This window comes from Phyllobates terribilis, unplaced genomic scaffold, assembly GCF_046119375.1.
Source record: "Phyllobates terribilis strain yellow unplaced genomic scaffold, ASM4611937v1 Scaffold_3__8_contigs__length_932513732, whole genome shotgun sequence".
Classification (NCBI taxonomy): domain Eukaryota; kingdom Metazoa; phylum Chordata; class Amphibia; order Anura; family Dendrobatidae; genus Phyllobates; species Phyllobates terribilis.
Window position 1 is genome coordinate 929572210 of NW_027362763.1, and position 20302 is coordinate 929592511.

General features: G+C 44.0%; 1 protein-coding gene across 1 annotated transcript in view; it reads right to left on the reverse strand.

Annotated features, from left to right (window-relative positions):
* Positions 1–20302, reverse strand: part of LOC141257820 (saccharopine dehydrogenase-like oxidoreductase) — a 76327-nt gene that overhangs the window by 44513 nt on the left and 11512 nt on the right. Inside the window, exons 3-4 of the mRNA XM_073672831.1 lie at positions 11116–11196; positions 5112–5241 (exon numbers count right to left, since the gene is read on the reverse strand). Of these exons, the coding sequence (XP_073528932.1) occupies positions 5112–5241; positions 11116–11196 (211 nt within the window). The remainder of the gene's footprint in view (positions 1–5111; positions 5242–11115; positions 11197–20302) is intronic.

A 20302-nucleotide genomic window follows, 5' to 3' on the forward strand; every position in this document is an offset into this window, starting at 1 on the left:
AGCGGTACCCGACATTATAGAATAGAGAAAATAGCTATACATACATAGAATAGATAGAAAGATATCAGTGACATATATAATTAGTACAGTGACTGTTGCTTACTGTAAATGTAATTTATTGCTAATTTAAAAATAAATGGCATGGGGTCCCCCCGGTAATTTTACACACCAGCAGAGGGTAAGCAGACAGCTGTGGGCAGATGTTTCTAGACTGCGAAAGGGGTAATATCCATGGAGCTTCCCAGGCTATTAATATCAGCCCCCAGCTGTATACTTAGCCATTACTGGCTATTAAAATGGGGTACCCCCAAAAAAATTGACATGGGGTCTCAACAAAGGCTAGGCAGACAGCTGGGGGCTGATATTAATAGCCTAGGAAGTGGCCATGAATATTGGCCCCCTCCCAGACTACAAACATCACCTCTCAGCCGCCCCAGAAATGGCGCATCCATACGCAGCATGCTGCAATTTTTTTTGTCCGATTTCAGCTGAGAAAAAAAAAATGGCAGATGAGATGTGCCTCATAGAATAACATTGGTCAGAGTGCAATCCAATTTTTTATCAGATTGCACTAGTTCGTTTTTCCCACATAGGAGCATGAGCCCTTAAAGCGATGTCCCACGTTTCTTTTTTTCAAATATCTTTAATTAGCTCCAAAAAGCATTCATTGCTGTACAAAAACGCATCAAAAACTCTGCAGTGAATGAGAAATGTGAAGTGTCATGCACACGTTGAGTATTTTCTGACTTGCAGATTTAGTGCAGAAAATAATCAGCATGTCAATTCTCTGTGCGTTTTTCCCCTGTGTTTTTTCAGTGCATTCAATGGGTGAAAAGCGCTGGCAAAAAGCACCAAAAATGAAAATAAAAAATAATCTTCAGCATATCAATTCTCTGTGAGCGTGAGAATGTTCTCTTGCCGGCACCAATGAAGTGAACGGAGTTCATATGATATGAACCACGCTCAACTTGATGACGGCACTGCAAGTCATTGAGGTGTGCAAGCATGCGCTCCTCAGCGTCTCTGAAGGATGGCAGGCTGGATAGTCGCATAAGGCTATGTGCCCACGATGCAGAAATGCTCCGGATTTTTCCTGAGCGTTTCTGCATCTCCCTGGTGGAAAAAACGCATGCGGATTGTACATGCGGATTGTACATGCGTTTTTCCTGCCAGGGACAAGCGGAAGTGAAGTGTCCTTCACATGCATTTCCGTATGCAGGTTGTCAAGCGCTTTCCAAGCGATTTTAGCATCACTTGGAAAGTGCTTGACAACTTAGTCACACTATACAAATCCATGCAAACAGCATAGATTTATATAGTGTGACCGTAAAGAATGGTAAAAAATATGGCCCCCGGAGTCTTTATCTGATGCGTCTCGACTTGCCAGCAGCTCACGGTACACTAAAGGACCTGCCGACGTCAGCAGTCGCGTGACCCGTCACATGACTAAATTACATCACGGTAGGTCCTTTTCAGACCATCGCGAGTTGCCGGCAAGCCAGTAGGCATCGCTATGGAGACCGGGGGCCATCAGAAGGTAAGTATAATGTATATTTTTTATTTTATTCTTTTTTTTACAGGTACTATGGTACCCGGGTCTGGAGGAGAGTCTCCTCTTCTCCAGACCCGGGTACCATCCGAACATTGAAACGCTTGGATTCCGCATCTGCAGATGCAGTGATGCGGAAGCCATACGCTCCAATGCAAGTCAATGGCGGCGAAAGTGCCGCGTTTACGCAAAATAATTGGTAGTGCTGCGGATTTTTCCGCAATGATAACCGCAGCGGAAATTTCCAAAGCATGTGCACAGCACATGTGGATTATCATTGGGGAACATGGCAGGCCTTCTACCAAGCGTTTAAGCGTTTCTGCAGCGGAATTGGCGCTGCGGAAACGCTTAAAAAACACATAGTGGGCACACAGCCTTAAGCTACTATGCAGCCTGCCATCTAGATGTAGCAGAGCTGTACCCGTCGCAGGACAAATGGATTATGTTCTTCACGTTGGAGAGGTGAGAATGAGGTTGGTTTATTATTTTATTTTTATTGCAGATGACAATGGATTCATTGGAATGGGCGTAATAGTAAGTTGGGTTTAATTTAGAACTATTAAAGGAGTCTGTTTGGCTATTTCAAATAAATTATTTTATTCTGGGTGTGGGTGTTTTTTTTTCACCATTTCACTTTCACTATGGGGTTAGTAATGGGGGCGTCTTATAGACGCCTCTGCATTACTAACCGGTGCTTGTTGTCAGCTGCCAATATAAGCACTCTGTGCATTTCACCCACTGAATGCACTAAAAAAAAAGCAGGCCAGGCAATATTGCAACAAAAACGCAGGCAATAAGACGCATCAAAATCGCAGGCAAAATCGCGGCAAAAACGTAGGCAATAAAATGCATCAATACAGTGGTAAAAAGGCAGGTGTGTTTTTGCTGCGATTTTGATGCGTTTTATGACCGGCTTTTTTGCCTGTGTTTTATTGCCTGTGTTTTTGCTGCGATTGATGAGTCTTATTGCCTGCGTTTTTACAGTTATTTAATGGTTTAAAAACGCAGGCAAAAATGCACAGAGAATTGATTGACATGCTGAAGATTATTTTCTATTTTTGCTTTTGGTGCGTTTTGCCTGCGTTTTTCGTTTTTCACCCATTGAATGCACTGAAAAAATGCTGGCAAAAATGCAGACAATTGACATGCTGATGAATATTTTCTGCACCAAATCTGCAAGTCAAAAAATACTCAACGTGTGAATGACACTTCATATTTCTCATTCACTTTGCAACAGAGTTTTTGCATGCGTTTTTGTACAGCAATGAATGCTTTTTGGAGCTAAATAAAGATATTTGAAAAGAGAAACAAGGGACATTGCTCTAAGGGTATGTGAACATGATCAGGAGCCGCTGCGGGTTTGACGCTCCGTGCTTATGCAGCGTCAAATCCGCAGCGGCCAGATGTTACAGCATAGTGGATGGGATTTGTAGAAATCCCATGGCCACTATGCATTCATCTGTGCCTGTGAATCACCCGTGGACAGGGACATCCGACGCGTCTTTCAAGACCGCACCATGTCAATCTCTCTTGTGGAGTCGCTAGTCTCCGCAAGAGAAATCTGATCAGTAAAATGTATTGAATGGTTCAATGAACACACGCTGATTCACCTGCGTTCAAAAGAACGTAGCGCTTTGGACGCAGCATAAAGTATGCTGCATCCAAAGCGCTGCTTGTCCGGATCATGTGCCCAAACCCCAACCCTTGGATTACCGTTGGACCAGGTGTGAGTATTTTCGCTGCGTCCAAAATGCTGCATTCTAATGCCGCACTTGTTTTGTCAGCACATGCAGATCCACCGCATGTAATGACATTTCAATTGGTCACACTCTGCAGGAGAGATTTGCATCTCCGCTACAGAAATTGACAAGCTGCGAGTGAGTTTATGCAGCGTCAAACACAAGCACAGTGGGCATGGGATTTCTTATAAATGAAATAAAATGAAGAATTAAATAACAAAAATGGCATGGGATCCCGCGTCATTTTCCCAGCAGAGGAAAAGCCAACCGCTGGGGGCTGATATTATTAGCCGGGGAAGAGGTCATTACCCAAAGATTTTCCCTGGCTATTAACAGCTCACAGCTGTTTACTTAGCCTTTACTGGCTAGATTACAGGTGGACCCCCCCAAAAAAAATTGACGTAGGGTCCCCCTATAAAACCTAATCAGCAAAGGCTAAACAGACAGCTGTGAGCTGATATTAATAGCCAGGGAAGGGGCCATGGATCCTGGCCCCCTGCGAGGCTAATAATATCAGCTCTCAGCCGCCCCATAGATGCGCCATTTCTAAGATGCACCAATTCTTGAGCTTAGCCTCCGCTCTTCCCACTGCCGTGTAGTGGTGGCAGTGGGGTAATAAGATTGGAGTTCATTTCAGGTTTGTATTGGCGGCTGACATGAAGCCCAGGTTAGTAATGGAGCGGCGTCTATAAAACACCCCTGTTACTAACCCCAGACACGGCCAGAATAAAGTCTTTTATTTAAGTAAAATTCCACACGGTTTTAATAATTTATTTAAAAATATAAAATACCGTACACTCACCTAACGCCCAATCCCTGAAGCCCTCGTCTCCTGTAAGAAACCAAAAATAAAAAAAAAAACAATATCCCTCACCTGTCCACTGTCATGACATAATCCAGTGTCCCATGGCGATCCGGGTCACTTCTACAGCAGCCACACCAGCAAATCACTGATGTGACTGCTGTAGAGGACACCGCTGTATACACTGACAGAAGTGTAATCACTCCTGCTGCAGGAGTGAGGTCACTAGAGTTCAAAGAGCTGAAGATCAGCTGAGAGCTCCGGTGCTCTCAATTACGGCATCAGTGTTGCATGGGAAAATTCTCACTCACGCAGCACTGATGCCGTAAGTGAGGGCACCAGAGCTCTCAGCTGATCTTCAGCTGTTTGAACTCCAGTGACCTAAGTGTCGGCAGCTCATCGCGATACACTGCGGTAGCGATCGCGCTCCTGTCAGTGCATCACCGGCTGCCGGATAGCACAGTCACATCTCTGGACATCTGTCAGCATTATCCCGCAGCGCTGTGACCGGTGGTAGCGATCTTATTGCCGATCACAGCCCATTTCCTGCGCTGTCAAGCAGACGACAGCGTGGGAAACCAGGGATGTTCGGGGCTCCATTAGGGTTCGTGTTCGGGTGTCTGAACACGAACATTTTTTTGAAGTTCGGGTTTAGTCGACGAACATCAAAACATTCGCTCATCTCTAATAAAAAAAAAACTTACATTCTAAGAGAAATAGGACAACCTATCCCCTGCCATGGTTAAGTGATGGAAAAAAAGAGTAGGATTCATCTCTGCCCTGGTGTGCTGCCCTGCATGTGTGTGCCAGTTATACACAGAATGGAGAGTTTATCAAACCAACTTAAATTCCCTAATCCATCTTGAATATGGTCCTCAAGTATCTTAATCATATCAATTACCTTTAATATCATGGTTAGAAATGAAACCTTTATTACAGGTAATTCATTATCCTTAATGCAAACAACAGTTATAATCAGTAAAAAGTTAATTTATAAAAAAGAAAAAAACACCACTATTACCTTGTATGCTGTTCCTGGTAAATAGGACCCCCAGATCAGCAGGAATGGAGTCAAAGCCAGTGCTGCCCACAACATATACCCCGCTGTCCGCAGCCTGCCTGTCATACTTCATGTGCATTGATTCAAGGAACTGGGGAGAAAACCGTACAGTGTAATTATTAAATAGGAATATCACAATAGGACCAAAGGCCAAAAAGACAAGCAAATATTTATACTCATATATTTTAACAATAATTTAAAAGTTTGCTTTGAATGTTGATAGATGGTATTACCTAAAGGGAACCTGGCAGGTGTCCCCCCATGCTCTCTAATCCACCAGCATTAGACTATTATTGTTTAATACGCTGGCTAAGCAATCTAGCCCTCTATAGTGTTTAACACCTAAACCCATGTTTAAAAGAAGGCGTTATAAACTGTCTTCCTCACTTCCGGACAGGAGCAGTGGCCTCTAAAGCTGGGATGCGTACACCTGGCTTCAGAGGAGCAATGAGGTGGGCGAAGAAAGCCACGTGCATGCGCGAGTTTTGTGGAGAGCTGGCGAGGATACTGCCTCTAGCAAATCACAATATCATGACAAGTAGTCTGGGGAAAATAGCTCCCCATTGACTAGTCAAAGGCATAATTAGCATATGAAACGCACGGTTTGTAAAGCATTTTTTAAACACAGGTCTAGGTGTTAAACACTACAGAGAGCTGTTTAGGCAGGGTGTTTAGCAGCAAATGCTGGTGGGTTGGAGGGCATGGGGGACCTGTCAAGTTCCCTTTGAAGAGAACCTGTCAGTCGATACATGCTGGCCAATCTGCGTGCTGCATGAATCAGAGCCTGGCTGCACAGTTGCATTCTGGTATGCTTTACTCTGAAACACTAAGCATAGAATGAGACATGGGGAGTCTGCTGTAGTCCTCGGCCAGTGACTGACATGTCTCTCCCATGTTTGGACATAGTGAGAGATTCAATCACCTGGAGCAGCAGCATGGAGAGAATCGCAAAGTGGACTCATCTGGTCTCCAGCCGGCTCCTCAAACTGTTTTCTCTGAAACCGTGGTGCATTTCAGAGTAAAACACACCTGGCTGCGATCGTGCACCCAGGTTCTTATACATGCTGCCTGTAGTTCGGCCAACACGAATCCACTGTCAGGTTCCTGTTAAGGCCCATTTAGAAAGGTGATAATCAGGACAAAGCAGTTGTTCGCTTATGTAAATATGCCGATAATCACCTAGTGAATAAGCAAAACATTAATGTTGTTAAATGCAGCACCATTTCCTATGTAACTAAGGGATGTATTGTCGATAACATTAACAATTGTTCTGTATGCAAAGAATTCAGGTCAGACTGCCTAAAATTACTGATACAAGGTAAATTTTTTTATCGGATATCACTTGGACACCTTATTCAATGGGGCAGTGCTGATGCATGATTTTTTTCGATGACAGAATCGGTCAGTAACAAAAAAAAAAAAAAGTCACAGCATAGTGTGATTTCTCTTTGAAATTGGATGCCACTCACCCATTCAAGTCTGTGTGTGCGTGGAAAACATCGGACTGCACTCGGATGACATCTGAATACAATCCAATTTACACGGACTCACAGAATGAAGAAGATGGAGAAATTTTGTTCTTCATCTTTTCCTCAGTGTGCTCCTATTCTCTTATCCGAGAGAATCGGGTCACACTAAACTGACACTCTGATCACAGTTTGATAGGAGCGACATTTGCATAATCTACCCAATTCTCTGGGATGAGAGAATCTACGGCCGTCTGACAGTGGCCCAACACTCATACTTTCATACAGGCTGGCCAGCACCTTACAAGTGTGCCAAACAAATTACTAACACCTCATTGTCCACCAACTGCACAAGGCCAGACTTGTGTAGTACATTGCTGGTAGTCCACCTGATCTAATAGTATGGTTGTGATAAACAGGCTGCTCGCCCACATGGTGCACAATAAGCAATCGTGTGAGAACTTGCACTTAGGAGTTCCTATAGCCCATCTGTGGCGGCCCTTTTATTACAAGGGATTTACCCCTTCTAGAAAAGTAGACCCCAAATGCTGCCTGTAAAGTAAAATAAAAGACAGCCCTTCCCGACTCCTGTGCAGGCCTCCTAACGTTGCTTTGGTCTCTCATTTGGCGGCACCACTGATTGGCTGCAGCGGGGATGTGCGCAATCAATAGCTCAGCAGCTCTGTTGTTGCAGAAAGCATAAGATGCTGAATTCATGAAAAGAGATGAAGATGCTCAGCTGATTCTCCAGGTCAGTACGATTAAGGCAATACCAAACGTGCATAGATTCTTTTTTTTGGGTGGTGTTTTTTCCATAATATTTTTAATTTTCAGTTGATGGAGCTGTGCAAGACTGCTTGTTTTTTTGCATGCCAATCTAATCGATTTTAAATTAATTTGGTGATTACAGTATGGATTAATTTAAATTTTTTTAGACCAGACTTTGAGGCTACAATACAAAACATGTTTATTTTTTTATTGGGAGAAAAAGAAGGGGGCTATTAATTTTTTTCTTTTTCGTCCCTATAGGAGACTTGAACATGCGATCTTTCAATTGCTTGTACTATACACTGCAATAGTTCAGTATTGCAGTATATAAGGTAAACCATAAGTTCCTATGAAGTCCATCACTCTCTGAAGAAGCCGCACAAAACACACGGAGTGTGGGGCAGAGGGACAGTGTGATTCCCATTTCACATTTGTGTTAGTTCTTTCCATTCTTTGATTTATTTAATTTATACCGCCTTTCCATAACCATTAGCATAATTATTGTAATCTCACTTTATATGCATTTTTATTCTACAAATCGCTTGGGTAGTATTTCCTACTTATGACTCATCACTGGTTATTATTATTATAGCGCAATTTATTCCATGGCGCTTTATATGTGAAGAGGGGAATAAATAATATAAAACAAGTACAATAATCTTGAACAATACAAGTCACTGACTGGTATAGAAGGAGAGAGGACCCTGCCCGCGAGGGCGCACAGTCTACTAGGGATAGGTGAGGATACAGTAGGTGGGGGCAGAGCTGGTCGTGCAGCGGTATGGAGGAGCGGTGGTTACTGCAGGTTGTAGGCTTGTGGGAAGAGGTGGGTCTTCAGGCTCCTTCTGAAGGTTTCCACAGTAGGCGAGAGTCTGATATGTTGGGGTAGAGAGTTCCAGAGTAGGGGGGATGCACAGGAGAAATCTTGTATGCGATTGTGGGAAGAGGAGATGAGAGGGGAGTAGAGAAGGAGATCTTGTGAGGATCAGTGATTGCATGTAGGTAAGTACCGGGAGACTAGGTCACAGATGTATGGAGGAGACAGTTTGTGGATGGCTTTGTATGCCATGGTTAGGGTTTTGAACTGGAGTCTCTGGGCAATGGGGAGCCAGTGAAGGGATTGATAGAGAGGAGAGGCTGGGGAATAGTGGGGTGACAGATGGGTTAGTCAGGCAGCACAGTTTAGGATAGATTGGAGGGGTGCGAGAGTGTTAGAGGGGAGGCCACAGAGTAGGATGTTGCAATAGTCAAGGAGGGAGATGATTAGGGCATGGACTAGGGATTTTGCAGTTTCTTAAATAAGGAACGTGCGGATCCGGGAAATATTTTTGAGTTGGAGTCGGCAGGAAGAGGAAACTGCTTGGATATGTGGTGTGAAGGAGAGATCAGTGTCCAGGGTTACCCTGAGGCAGCGAGCTTGAAGGACAGGGGAGAGTGAGCAGCCATTAACTTTAAGTGATTGGGGGGGGGGGATGATAATGAATTCTGTTTTGTCCATTTTAAGGTTTAGAAATCTAGCAGAGAGGAAGGTTGAATTAGCAGACAGACACTGTGGGATTCTGGTTAGTAAGGAGGTGATATACGGTCAAGAGAGGTAGATCTGTGTGTCATCAGCATAGAGGTGATACTGAAAGCTGTGGGACTCTATGAGCTGTCTCTGGCCGAAGATGTAAATGGAGAAGAGCAAGGGCCCTAGGACTGAACCTCGTGGGACATCGACAGATAGGGGGCGAGATGAGGAGGTGGTGTGTGAGTGGGAGACGCTGAATGTCCGGTCTGTTAGGTATTAGGAGATCCAAGACAGGGCCAAGTCTGTGATGCCAAGAGATGAGAGAATCTGTAGAAATAGGGAATGGTCCACTGTCAAAAGCAGAGAACAGGTCTAGGTGGAGGAGGACAGAGTAATGTCACTTGGATTTGGTGGTTAGCAGCTCATTGGTGACTTTGGTCAGGGCAGTTTCAGTGGAGTGATCCGGTCGGAAGGCAAATTGTAAGCGGTCAAAGAGGGAGCAGGAGGATAGGTGGGAGGACAGTTCAAGATGGGGTGGTAGCTAGACAGGAAGGATGGATGAAGGGAGGGTTTTTTGAAGATGGGTGTGATTGAGGCATGTTTAAAGCATGAGGGGAAGACACCAGTTGTTACTGATAGGTTGAAGAGATGGGTTAGGGTTGGGATAAAGACTGTGGTGAGGTTTGGGATGTGCACAAGTGGCGAGAGGTCATCTTGAGAGTAGAGAGGAAAGTTGATCTTCCATAATTGTGGAAAAGCTGGTTTTGGAGGAGGAGAGCTGAGTAGTTATGAGGAAGGGCTGTGAGGATTGTAGGCCAAAGCTTTCTCTGATGTGATTAATCTTCTGCTTGAAGAATGAGCCAAAGTCTTCAGCTGAGATAAGTGGAGAGGGCAGAGGTGCTGGGGGATGGAGGTGAGAATTTGAAGTGTTGAATAGCTGTTTAGCTTTGTGAGACAGGGAGGATATGAGAGATGAGAAGTATGTTTGCTTTGCTGCAGTGAGTGTGGACTTGAAAGTAGTGAGGGACTGTTTAAATGCGATGAAGTGCTCTTTGGAGTGGGATTTTTCCATCTCTGCTCAGCAACTCTGGAAGCCTGCCTCAGTTCTTTGGTCAGGCTGGTGTGCCAGGGTTGCCTGTTGATTTTTCTAGCTTTGGTGTGTGCGAGATGGGCGACCGATTGGAAAGCTGCAGAAATTGTGGTTTTATATAAAGTGGCAGCAGCATCTGCATTGTGTAAGGAACTTATGTCTGTAAGAGGGAGAAGGGACTCCGAAAGGGAGTGTAGATCAAGGTGGTTAAGATTTCTGCGAGGGTGTGCAGGTTTGTGGAGTGGGGATTGTGGACCTGGAGAGGAAATAACAGTAAATTAACTTGTTTTCTCCCCTCTGCATCTTACATGCTATTTTCTAATCTTTAATCCTTGTGCAATTTGTGTTTCTTTATCTTTCTAGATTGTAAGTTTGACACCAATAAAATATTTTCTATTTTCACAAATATTTAAATTTTTATCACGTATTGGAATTAAGCAAGGATCGTGGACTTTTTCATATTAGCTTATGGGAGTGTTGCTGGGCTTCACAGCAGTACCAAGATGGCAGTCATGAAGGGGGGGGGGTCTTTAGCAGGCCCCCGACTGGCATGGTAACTATTGGTCCCACTCGGAGGGGGCAAGACTGACATGGGCATCTACATAGTTAAACAACAGCGACTGGAGCGAGATCCGGTTGCTGCTAAGAGACATATGCCGACTGTGTAGCACAGCTGGCATCTTCTGCATTTGGAGCAGTACCAGCTCCTGAGCCCCATTAACACTTAAACACTCGGAAGACGAGATCTCAATCTGCGCATGCACAGCCTCTGGCGGCCATTTTCCTGAAGTCCACTGCAGTGAAAACAATGGGAAGTGTGAGGACTCCACAGACATTTTCTGAAAGCCCGGAGCCCACTGCAGCGTCGCACCTCTGAACGCCCCCTCCTCACAGTCCGGGGCCCTTAGCATCTCCCCACTACTGCCGCCGCCAGCCTCCTGCAGCATCGACCCTGCCTCCTGAGACATCGCTCCACCGCAGCCGCCCCGTAAACTACATTCAGATTATAAGACGCACCCCCATATTTGAGGAAAAAAAGTGCATCTTATAATCCGAAAAACATACGGTAATAACTATAAAGCACATAAATCATTACATGTGTATTAAGTGAATTAAAACTTTAAAACTTACTTGGGGTTCTCCACTGATGTCAACAAAGTGAGCTCCATTTTCAATGCAGGCCTTCACCACAGGTTCCCCATAAAATCTGTACTAAAACATACAATGCACATTCAGAAGACAATTTTGTGAATGTGAAGAATGTTTAACTAGTAAGTCTTAGCAGCAATTACTATTCAGAAATGGTAATATACATCATAAAATGAACCCTTTCTAACATAAAAGGTTGTGCAACTGGCAGAAGCAATGCAGACCAATGTAACTAGATCAGGGGGCTTTGCGCCACGTCTGATAGACGTGAAGGCAGTGATGTGATGGGTCATTCAGTGCAGAGCTGCAATCATCTACACTAACTTTGCTGTCCAGATACAAGTTTTGGATGTGTCTCAAGAAAAAGCGTTTCACAATCAGAAAAGGCTTCATCATTATAGACTAACCTCTGCACAATGGACTTCCAATAAGTGGGAGAACTTTGCTCTGCAGCGTTATCTATAATCAACTGATTAGAAAGAATTACTAAACTCCACAAACATCAGAAAGGTTTATCATTTCTGTAGTGGGCAAGAGGTGAAGTGTGACTTTACACATATTACACAATCCATGATGTCACTTCCAGCTCTGCCGCTGACTGCCCGGACAGTGAGTGATACTGTAGTAGATGCCAGGAGCCAAGCACACACTAACATGCTAGGCTCCAGTAAGCGAAAGGACATATTACACAATGCTGCACAACTAATTGGTACTTACTGCAAGGGAGTCTGTCCTTAGATTTCTTCCAATAAGGGCTCATTCAGAGGAGCGTGTAATAGGGGTGTGTGCTGTCTGGTCAGCACACTGACCAATGTAACTCAATTGGGCTGTTCAAATTACAGATTTTTTTTCACATGGACCAAGCGTCCACAGGGAGGGCAAAAAAACTTTTTTTTTTTTTTTTTTTTGTAATACAGTATATATAGCCATATATTTGGATTCCACACAAAACATCTGTGTAGCATCTGATCTTCATGGGCTAAATTATCATCCTAAGAAACAGTATTGCTCATGCATATAATCACACACAATATGGATGAAAATCAACCACGTTTTCTGGATGAAACTCGGAAGTTTATTCATAGCCACTTACACTCGAGAAGACATACCTTTCTAGTTGCTGATCATGATACCATTGCTGGGAAAGCAGATATTACACATTCACTCTAATTAGGTTGCAAATGCCCAGGGAGCAGAGCTCTGGCAACTGTCACTACAACTGTCCCCAACAGCTTCCCCCCTACTCCTGATACATAAAATCTGGTGGACCTGTAAAAAGTGGTGGGGAATGAGAGATTGGTCCAAGTATACTCCTATTCGGTATAACCCTGGCTTGAGGGAATTACAGCATTTGGCGAGGTTCGAGGAAAGGAAAAGGCAGTGTTTGAAATATCTGTATCATTTATATCTTGATGGTCATTTTTGCCCTTTTGAATATCTGAAACAGGAGTTCAAGTTGCGTAATTCCGATTTCTTCAAATACTTACAACTAAGGCACGCAATAAGATCCCAGGAAGCCATCTCTGACCTCACCATCTCATCCAACGGACTAATAGACTTTTTATGCAAACTAAAACAACCAATTAAATGCATTATTTCTTTATTGTACAACTCACTGTTATTGAAAATCTTTTAGAGGAATGGGATGATATTTTGGAATAAACAGGGAAGGTTTAGGTCAACATGGCCCAGAGAAGATCTCAATGGTTTCTTATCCACAGACTTTATACAACTCCAAAAGGTATTGTGCAGAATGGGTCTTAGAGCTGATGACTGCTGTCCACGCTGCAAAGTAGAGGGGGTAGACATAACACACATGTTTGAATCATGCTCGCTGTTAATGGAGTTCTGGGAAAGGGTTGGTAGACTAATGATGGTTTATCACATTCAAATCTCACCAAGTCCTAAATCTTGTATCTTGGGCCTGGTGAGGGATGCTGGAGATTCCTCCCCAATTCAGTTGGCCATATCCAAAATATATCAGATTAGCAAATTATTGTCAAACATTAGTTGACAAGTGCTTCTCCCTTGCTAGATGAAATAATAGAATGTCTGAAAAATACAGTCTACAGTATATTGTGAAAAAGGTGTATATCAAAAGGGGAGCTGGATCAGATGTCCAGCAGTAGTATCAAGGCAATAGGCAAATGATAGGATTTTCAATTTACTAAAACTTTAATGAACATATTCTAGATGGTTTGCTGGGTAATGTACCGTATGTTGTATACTGGAAGGGGAAGGGTAGGGGAATGTTAGGGGGAAGAGGGATGAAAATATTCAATGTTCAATCTATATGTGAGCAATAGTGGTGTATGTCTACAATCCTTATGTATACTTTCTATACAATGCATTTGTGATCACAAATTGTTCTGAAATTTTATCTGGCCAGTTTTAATAAAAGCGGTTTGATAAAAAAATATAAAATAAAAAAAACTATGGTCTCTTATGCTTGTGGTAAGTTTGGATAGGGTCAAATCTGCTGACCGACTCCCTAGTTATATATACTACATTATAGGGTTGGGCAGACCACTATCGTGGGTTTGCAGTCAGTTTGATTTTATTAGCAAGGAAATTCCAGACATCAACCTCCCAAAAACCCCAAGGGGTGTTTACTACAATTTCTGCCACTTAAGATCCATTACAAGAAGTGCATAATTTTCTTCCAAAGGTTAAGTTCACACGATGCGTTTTCGCGGCGGTTTTCCAGTGGAAACGCTGCGAAAACGCTTGTTAATAGGTCTGCTAGGTATAGCAATGCGAATCTGGATGTGCTGTGCACATGATGCGGAAATTTCTCCGGATTCGCATTGCGGTAAAAAAACGCAGTATGACCACTGTTTGGGCGTTTCCGCCACAAATTCGCTCCCATTGACTTACATTGAATCACAGCAAAGCCGCAGGTATAATATCTATACCTGAGGATATGCTGCGTTTCAGTAAAAGTCAATGGGTGCAAAATCGAGCCGGAAAAGCGCTGCGGGTGGTACCCGGGTTGGGAGAGGAGGACTACATCTCCTCTCATCCGACCGCAGCTCTTGCTGATAACAGTGAGAATGGCGTGGATGGGAGAAGCAGTAGTCTGCTCTGCGCAGCCCGCTGTAAAAAAATAAAAAAAAATAAACCGCTATACTCACCTGTCCGGCGGCGTTCCTCTCCTCCCGGCGGTATCAGTGACGTCAATGATCAGCTGATCGGTCACGTGACCATCAGCTGATGTTCACCTGACCCTGGGAACATTTGCAAGAATGTTCCCAGGGTGGTAAGCTCACCGGAGCTGATCAACTGATCCTCAGGTGATCAACCCCAGTGACCTCCTGCAGCATGTATATTGATAGGGGTGATATTACAGCCCTGTAAGTATACAGTGCTGTCTTCTACAGCAGTGACATCAGTGATGGCTGATGTCACTGCTGTAGAAGTGACCCGGATCGTCGAGGGACAATCGTTGGCGGTACGTGGACTATGTCGTTGACGGCGGACAGTTGAGGGATATGGTTGTTTGTTATTTTATGTTTTTTTCAGGAGATCGAGGGCTTCGCGGGCAGAGTGTAATAAAAATAAAATTGTAGAACCGTGTGTTTTTTATTAAAACACTTTATTCTGGCCATGGCTTTTATTGAAAAAGAGGCGACCATTTTACTACGCGGTTAGTAATGGGGGCATCTTACAGACGCCCTTCATTACTAATTTGGGCTTCATGTCAGAAGCCAATACAAGGCTGACGTGAACCCCAACCCATTACCCCACTCGCCACCGCTACAGGGCAGTGGGAAGAGCAGAGGCTAAGCACCAGATCTGGAGCATTTTATGGATGCGCCATTTCTAGGACTGCTGAGGGGTGATATTAATAGCCGCGGAGGGGGCTAGTATCCATGGCCCTGCAGCTGTCTAGTTTAGCCTTTGCTGGTTAGATTTTATAGGGGGGCCCCCCCAAGTCAATTTTTTTCTAGGGTCCTCCTGTAATCTAGCCAGTAAAAAGCTAAACAAACAGCTGTTGGCTGATATTAATAGCCAGGGAACATTGTTGGCTAATGGCCCCTTCCCCGGCTACCAATATCAGCCCCCAGTGGTCGGCTTTCCCTCAGCTGGTTATGAAAATGATGCGGGAGCCAACGCCATTTATTTTTTTTGAATTTTAGGCTTGGTGCCCACATTCCGGACATAGCAGCGCTTTGGACGCATATTTTTTGTTGTGTCCAAAACATTGCATTCTATAGAACGCAGGTAAATCCACATGTGTTCACTGAACCATGCGTATTTACCACATTCTATTGGTAAAATTTCTGTTGCGGAGACTAGCGACTCCGCAACAGAATTTGACATGCTGCGGTCCTGAAAGACGTGCCGCATGTCAGTGTCCACGGGTGATCCGCAGCCTCAGATACATGCAAGCGGACATGGGATTTCTAGAGATCCCATCCACTATGCTGTAACATCTGGACGCTGCATGTTTGACGCCGTATAAACACGCAGCGTCAAACCTGCAGCAGCCCTGACCGTGACCACGTACCCAAACTCATCTGCAGCATGTCAATTTCTGTACCGGAAACACTAGTCTCAGCTGCAGATTTTGACCGATTGAAGTGTCATTATATGTGGTGGATTCACATGTCCTGACAACAAAAGTGCGGCATTAGAGTAAAAAGCGCTGCTGAGTGCTGATCGGGGGGACATAGCAGCTAACGAACCAGGTGTGAGATGTTATTTAATGGCCAGGGATCATGTTTGTAAATGGCACCTTCCCAGGCTAAAAATACCAGCTCACAGCAGCCACATAAATTACATGAATAGAAATGCTAATGAAGATTGGGTGAATGGGACTAGCTGACACCCAGCTCTTTCATTTGGTAATGATAAGGTGTCAATCAGACCTTTTCATGACCAAAACTAATTAAAGTAAAGAGTTAAACACACAGGCACAGAGCAAACACTTTATTTGAAATACAGACACATGCTTTAATCATTTAAATTAACCAATATATTCACCCCAGTTCTGACGGTAATCCAAGGGCTTAAGCAATGTCCCACCAAATAACTTTATTTAGTTCCAAAAAGCATTCATTGATGTACAAAAACGCCCAGAGTTTTTCCTGCCAAGGAGATGAAGAAACGCTCAGGAAATTTCTGCTAAAAATCCTGATCATGCGCACATACCCTAAATCATTTTTTTTTGCTTTTCCGCAGGTGATATATATCAGCAGGTCCCATGTGCACAGTTACTTGACGTGTAGGACTTGTATCCAAAATCTATGAAACCTCATAGTCCCAGGAGAGAGTAATTACCTCCGGAAACAAAGCAACTGCCCACTGCTGAGACAATATTAAAACAGATCCCCAGAATCAGGTGCACTGTAGTAAGTGGGTTTTTTTTGGGGACTTTCAGCCTAAGGTCAAAAGTACACAGTGCACAAAGCCTTCTGGCTCCTAGTCTAAAGCTGTACAGCAATATTTTAATACTTGTAGTGGAGAAGAATATATATGAAGAGTCTGATAGAGCAGGTCAGCTTGGAAGTATACAGGGGTGGATTAGAGGCTAAATGTACCTCTATAGCAGCCCCATCAAGGCTCAGCAAAGAACAGAGCTACATTATTATGTCACTGCAATAAATATAATCAGGGAACGTCTAGAACAGGAGTGGGCAATTTATTTTCCCTACGGGAACACGTGAGAGACCAATACCGTTGAAATCAAGACGCTTGGGGGCCTTTTTTTACTTTATCGGGGCCAGGCGTTGGGGTATGACAAGGAGTTGTCCAAGTAGTGGACAACTACTTTAATGGACGGCCAAACGCATGTAGAACCGGCTTCTGCCATCAATGCTTTGCTTTAAACCATGGGACCCACAGTAATCTCAGCCTTGTCACCAGTAGATAGGCGATGATTTACTTGTTCTGAAATACCTCTTTAACCCCTTAATGATGCAAATTTTTTTTTTTTATTATTATTTTTTTTTTTATTTTAAATTCTGACCAGTGTCACTTTATGAGGTAATAACTCTGGAACGCTTCAACGGATCCCACTGATTCGGAGATGTCACGAAAAAACATTGTACTTCATGATACTGGTAAAATTTCTTCTATATCACTTGCGTTAATTTGTGAAAAAAATCTGAAATTTGGCAAACATTTTGAAAATTTTGCAATTTTAAAACTTGAGCTTTCATGCCCTTAAATCAGAGAGAGAGATGTCACACAAAATAGTTAATAAATAATATTTCCCACATGTCTACTTTACATTAGCACAATTTTGGAACCAACATTTTTTTTTTTGTTAGGAAGGTATAAGGGTTAAACGTTGACCAGAGATTTCTCATTTTTCAATCAAAATTTACAAAACAATTTTTTTTTTTTTTTTTTTTTTTTTTTTAGGGACCACATCACATTTGAAGTGACTTTGAGGGGCCTTTATGACAGGAAACACCCAAAAGTGACACCATTATAAAAACTGCACCTCCCAGGTGCTCAAAACCACATTCAAGAAGTTTATTAACCCTTCAGGTGCTTCACAGGAATTTTTGGAATGTGGAAGAAAACAATGAACAATTAACTTTTTTCACAAAAATGTTACTTTAGACCCCATTCTTTTTTTAATTTTCGCAAGGGTATCAGGAAAAAATGGACCCCAAAATTTGTTGTGCAATTCCTCCTGAGCATGACAATACCCCATATGTGTTGGAAAACCACTGTTTGGGCACACGGCATGGTTCGGAAGGGAAGGAGCACCATTTGACTTTTCGAATGTAAAATTTGAATAATTAGTGGACGCCATGTTGCGTTCGGAGAGCCCCTGATGTGCCTAAACAGTGAAAACCCCCCACAATTATATGTATCTATAATATAACGGGGGATGCGTGTCTCTGTCTGAAGCCTCGATAGACTGCGCATGAGTGACGCGCAGTCTGGCTCCAGACAGAAGACCACATCCAGCCGTTACAGGTAAGAGGAGTGTGTATGGCGTCGGAGATCGCGGAATGCGTAGGCACTGAACGCACACTGCGATCTCCGGCGCCATACTTACATACTTACCTGACCGGGAGGAGCGTTGCCGCGGCGCCTCTCTTCAGCGGAGACCGGGGGCGGAGTGAGGCGTCGGATCGGCGCGTGAGCATAGCGCTATCCGGCGCCATTTTACTGAAGACACATTTACAGTGCGTCTTCAGCGAAGTGGCGTCGGACAGCGCGGTGCTCTGTCCCCGCACTCTTCCCCCGGCCTCCGGCAGAACAGGACGCTGCAGCGCTGGAGTACAGAGAAGAAAGGTGAGTATAACTGTTTATTTTTTTTGGGATGTGTGTATAGTGATGGGGGGGGGTGAGGGGTGCCACGCATACCGGGATTAGGGGAGTCATGCATACCAGAATAGGGATGAGGGGTGCCACGCATACCAGGATTGGGGATGAGGGGAGCCACGCATACCGGGATTGGGGATGAGGGGAGCCACGCATACCGGGATTGGATGGTGGGGACAGGATGGGGGCAGCACAAATACCAGGAAGGGGCAGCACATACCAGCATGGGAGACCATATACCAATAAAAATGCTGCCACCCGGGCGTAGAACGGGTTCAATAACTAGTATGTATATATATTATATTATATATATTATATTATACACACACACACACACACACACACACTACAGACCAAAAGTTTGGACACACCTTCTCATTTAAAGTTTTTTCTGTATTTTCATGACTATGAAAATTGTACATTCACACTGAAGGCATCAAAACTATGAATTAACACATGTGGAATTATATACTTAACAAAAAAGTGTGAAACAACTGAAAATATGTCTTATATTCTAGGTTCTTCAAAGTAGCCATCTTTTGCTTTGATGACTGCTTTGCACACTCTTGCTGGTAGTGGTCAGGCTGGTAGTTTTGCTGCCCCTGCTGATGCTGGCATGGCAGATGTTGCAAATGGCCTTTTTGGGGTTATCTGCATAGTCTTAAAAAAAGAGCCAGACTCTGGAAGACATAACAGTTGGACTGGAAACTTCCCTCGTGTTGATGTTCCGTGGCCACCCAACTGCGTGTTCCTGCCTGTTGTGGTGCTAACCCTCCCTCGCCCTTTGTGCTGCTGTCCTCGCTATGCATGTCGCCTTGCCAGGTTGGGTCAGTGATTTCATCGTCCACCACCTCGTCTTCCACGTTCACACCCTGGGCCTCCTCTTGACTTGCTGGCAATTGTGTCTCATCATCATCATCCACCTCTTGTGACAGTAATTGCACTTTCCCACCATCGCCTTTCTGTGACCGTGGCTGCTCAAATATTTGGGCATCGCTACATGCGATCTCCTCTTGCCCCACTTGAAGCGGGCCGAGCGAGAGGCCCTAATCTATAAATGGAAAAGTGAACAGCTCTTCATAGTGTCCAAGTGTGTATTCACTTGTCTCCGGGCACTCGGCATGGTGGGAGGAAGGAGGATCAGGGTGAGGAATATGTGGTCCAGACTCATGGCTACTGAGACTGGACCGTGTGTTGGTGGTGGAATTATTATCTGCTATCCAACTAGCAACCTTTTCACACTGCTCTGGCTTCAAGAGTGGTGTTCCACGGCCCCCTTAGTAATTAGGACAAGAAGGTAGTTTAACATGATGTGGGTGCGTGTTGCGCTCCCTCAGCAGGCACAGTTTCATCTTGCCCATGGCCTTGGCCTCTGGTGCACCAACAGCATGACGTCTATTTGCCAGTCCCTTGTAACGCGCCTTGCCCATTTTAAATGAAGTGTAATATTTAGCACGCTCCAAAAAATGTGACGATTATTATCAAAGTAATATCGGATCACGTCTGATGACCACAGGTTTGGGCAGTGGCGTTAGATATAAATAATCAGGATTAAAAGCAAAAAAAAATAAAAATCTGCTTTATACAGTGTCCACAAACTCTGCCTGCCTAACTCCGGTCATCACCAGTAATATATGCAGCTGGATTAATCCTTAGAAGGACTGTTAGTTCAAATGTGTATATATAGCTGTGGAATACCTAATATCTCACTAACAAACAGCCAATTCTCTCCCTAGCTCAGCAGCAGCTCTCCCTACTCTGCCTGTCTGAAAAGTAGACTGTGACGAGCATAGGGTCTGATATAGACCCGGTGACGCTATGTGGCCAGCCAATCACTGTAATGCCACAACTAACATGGCTACGGCATTACAGTGACTGGCAG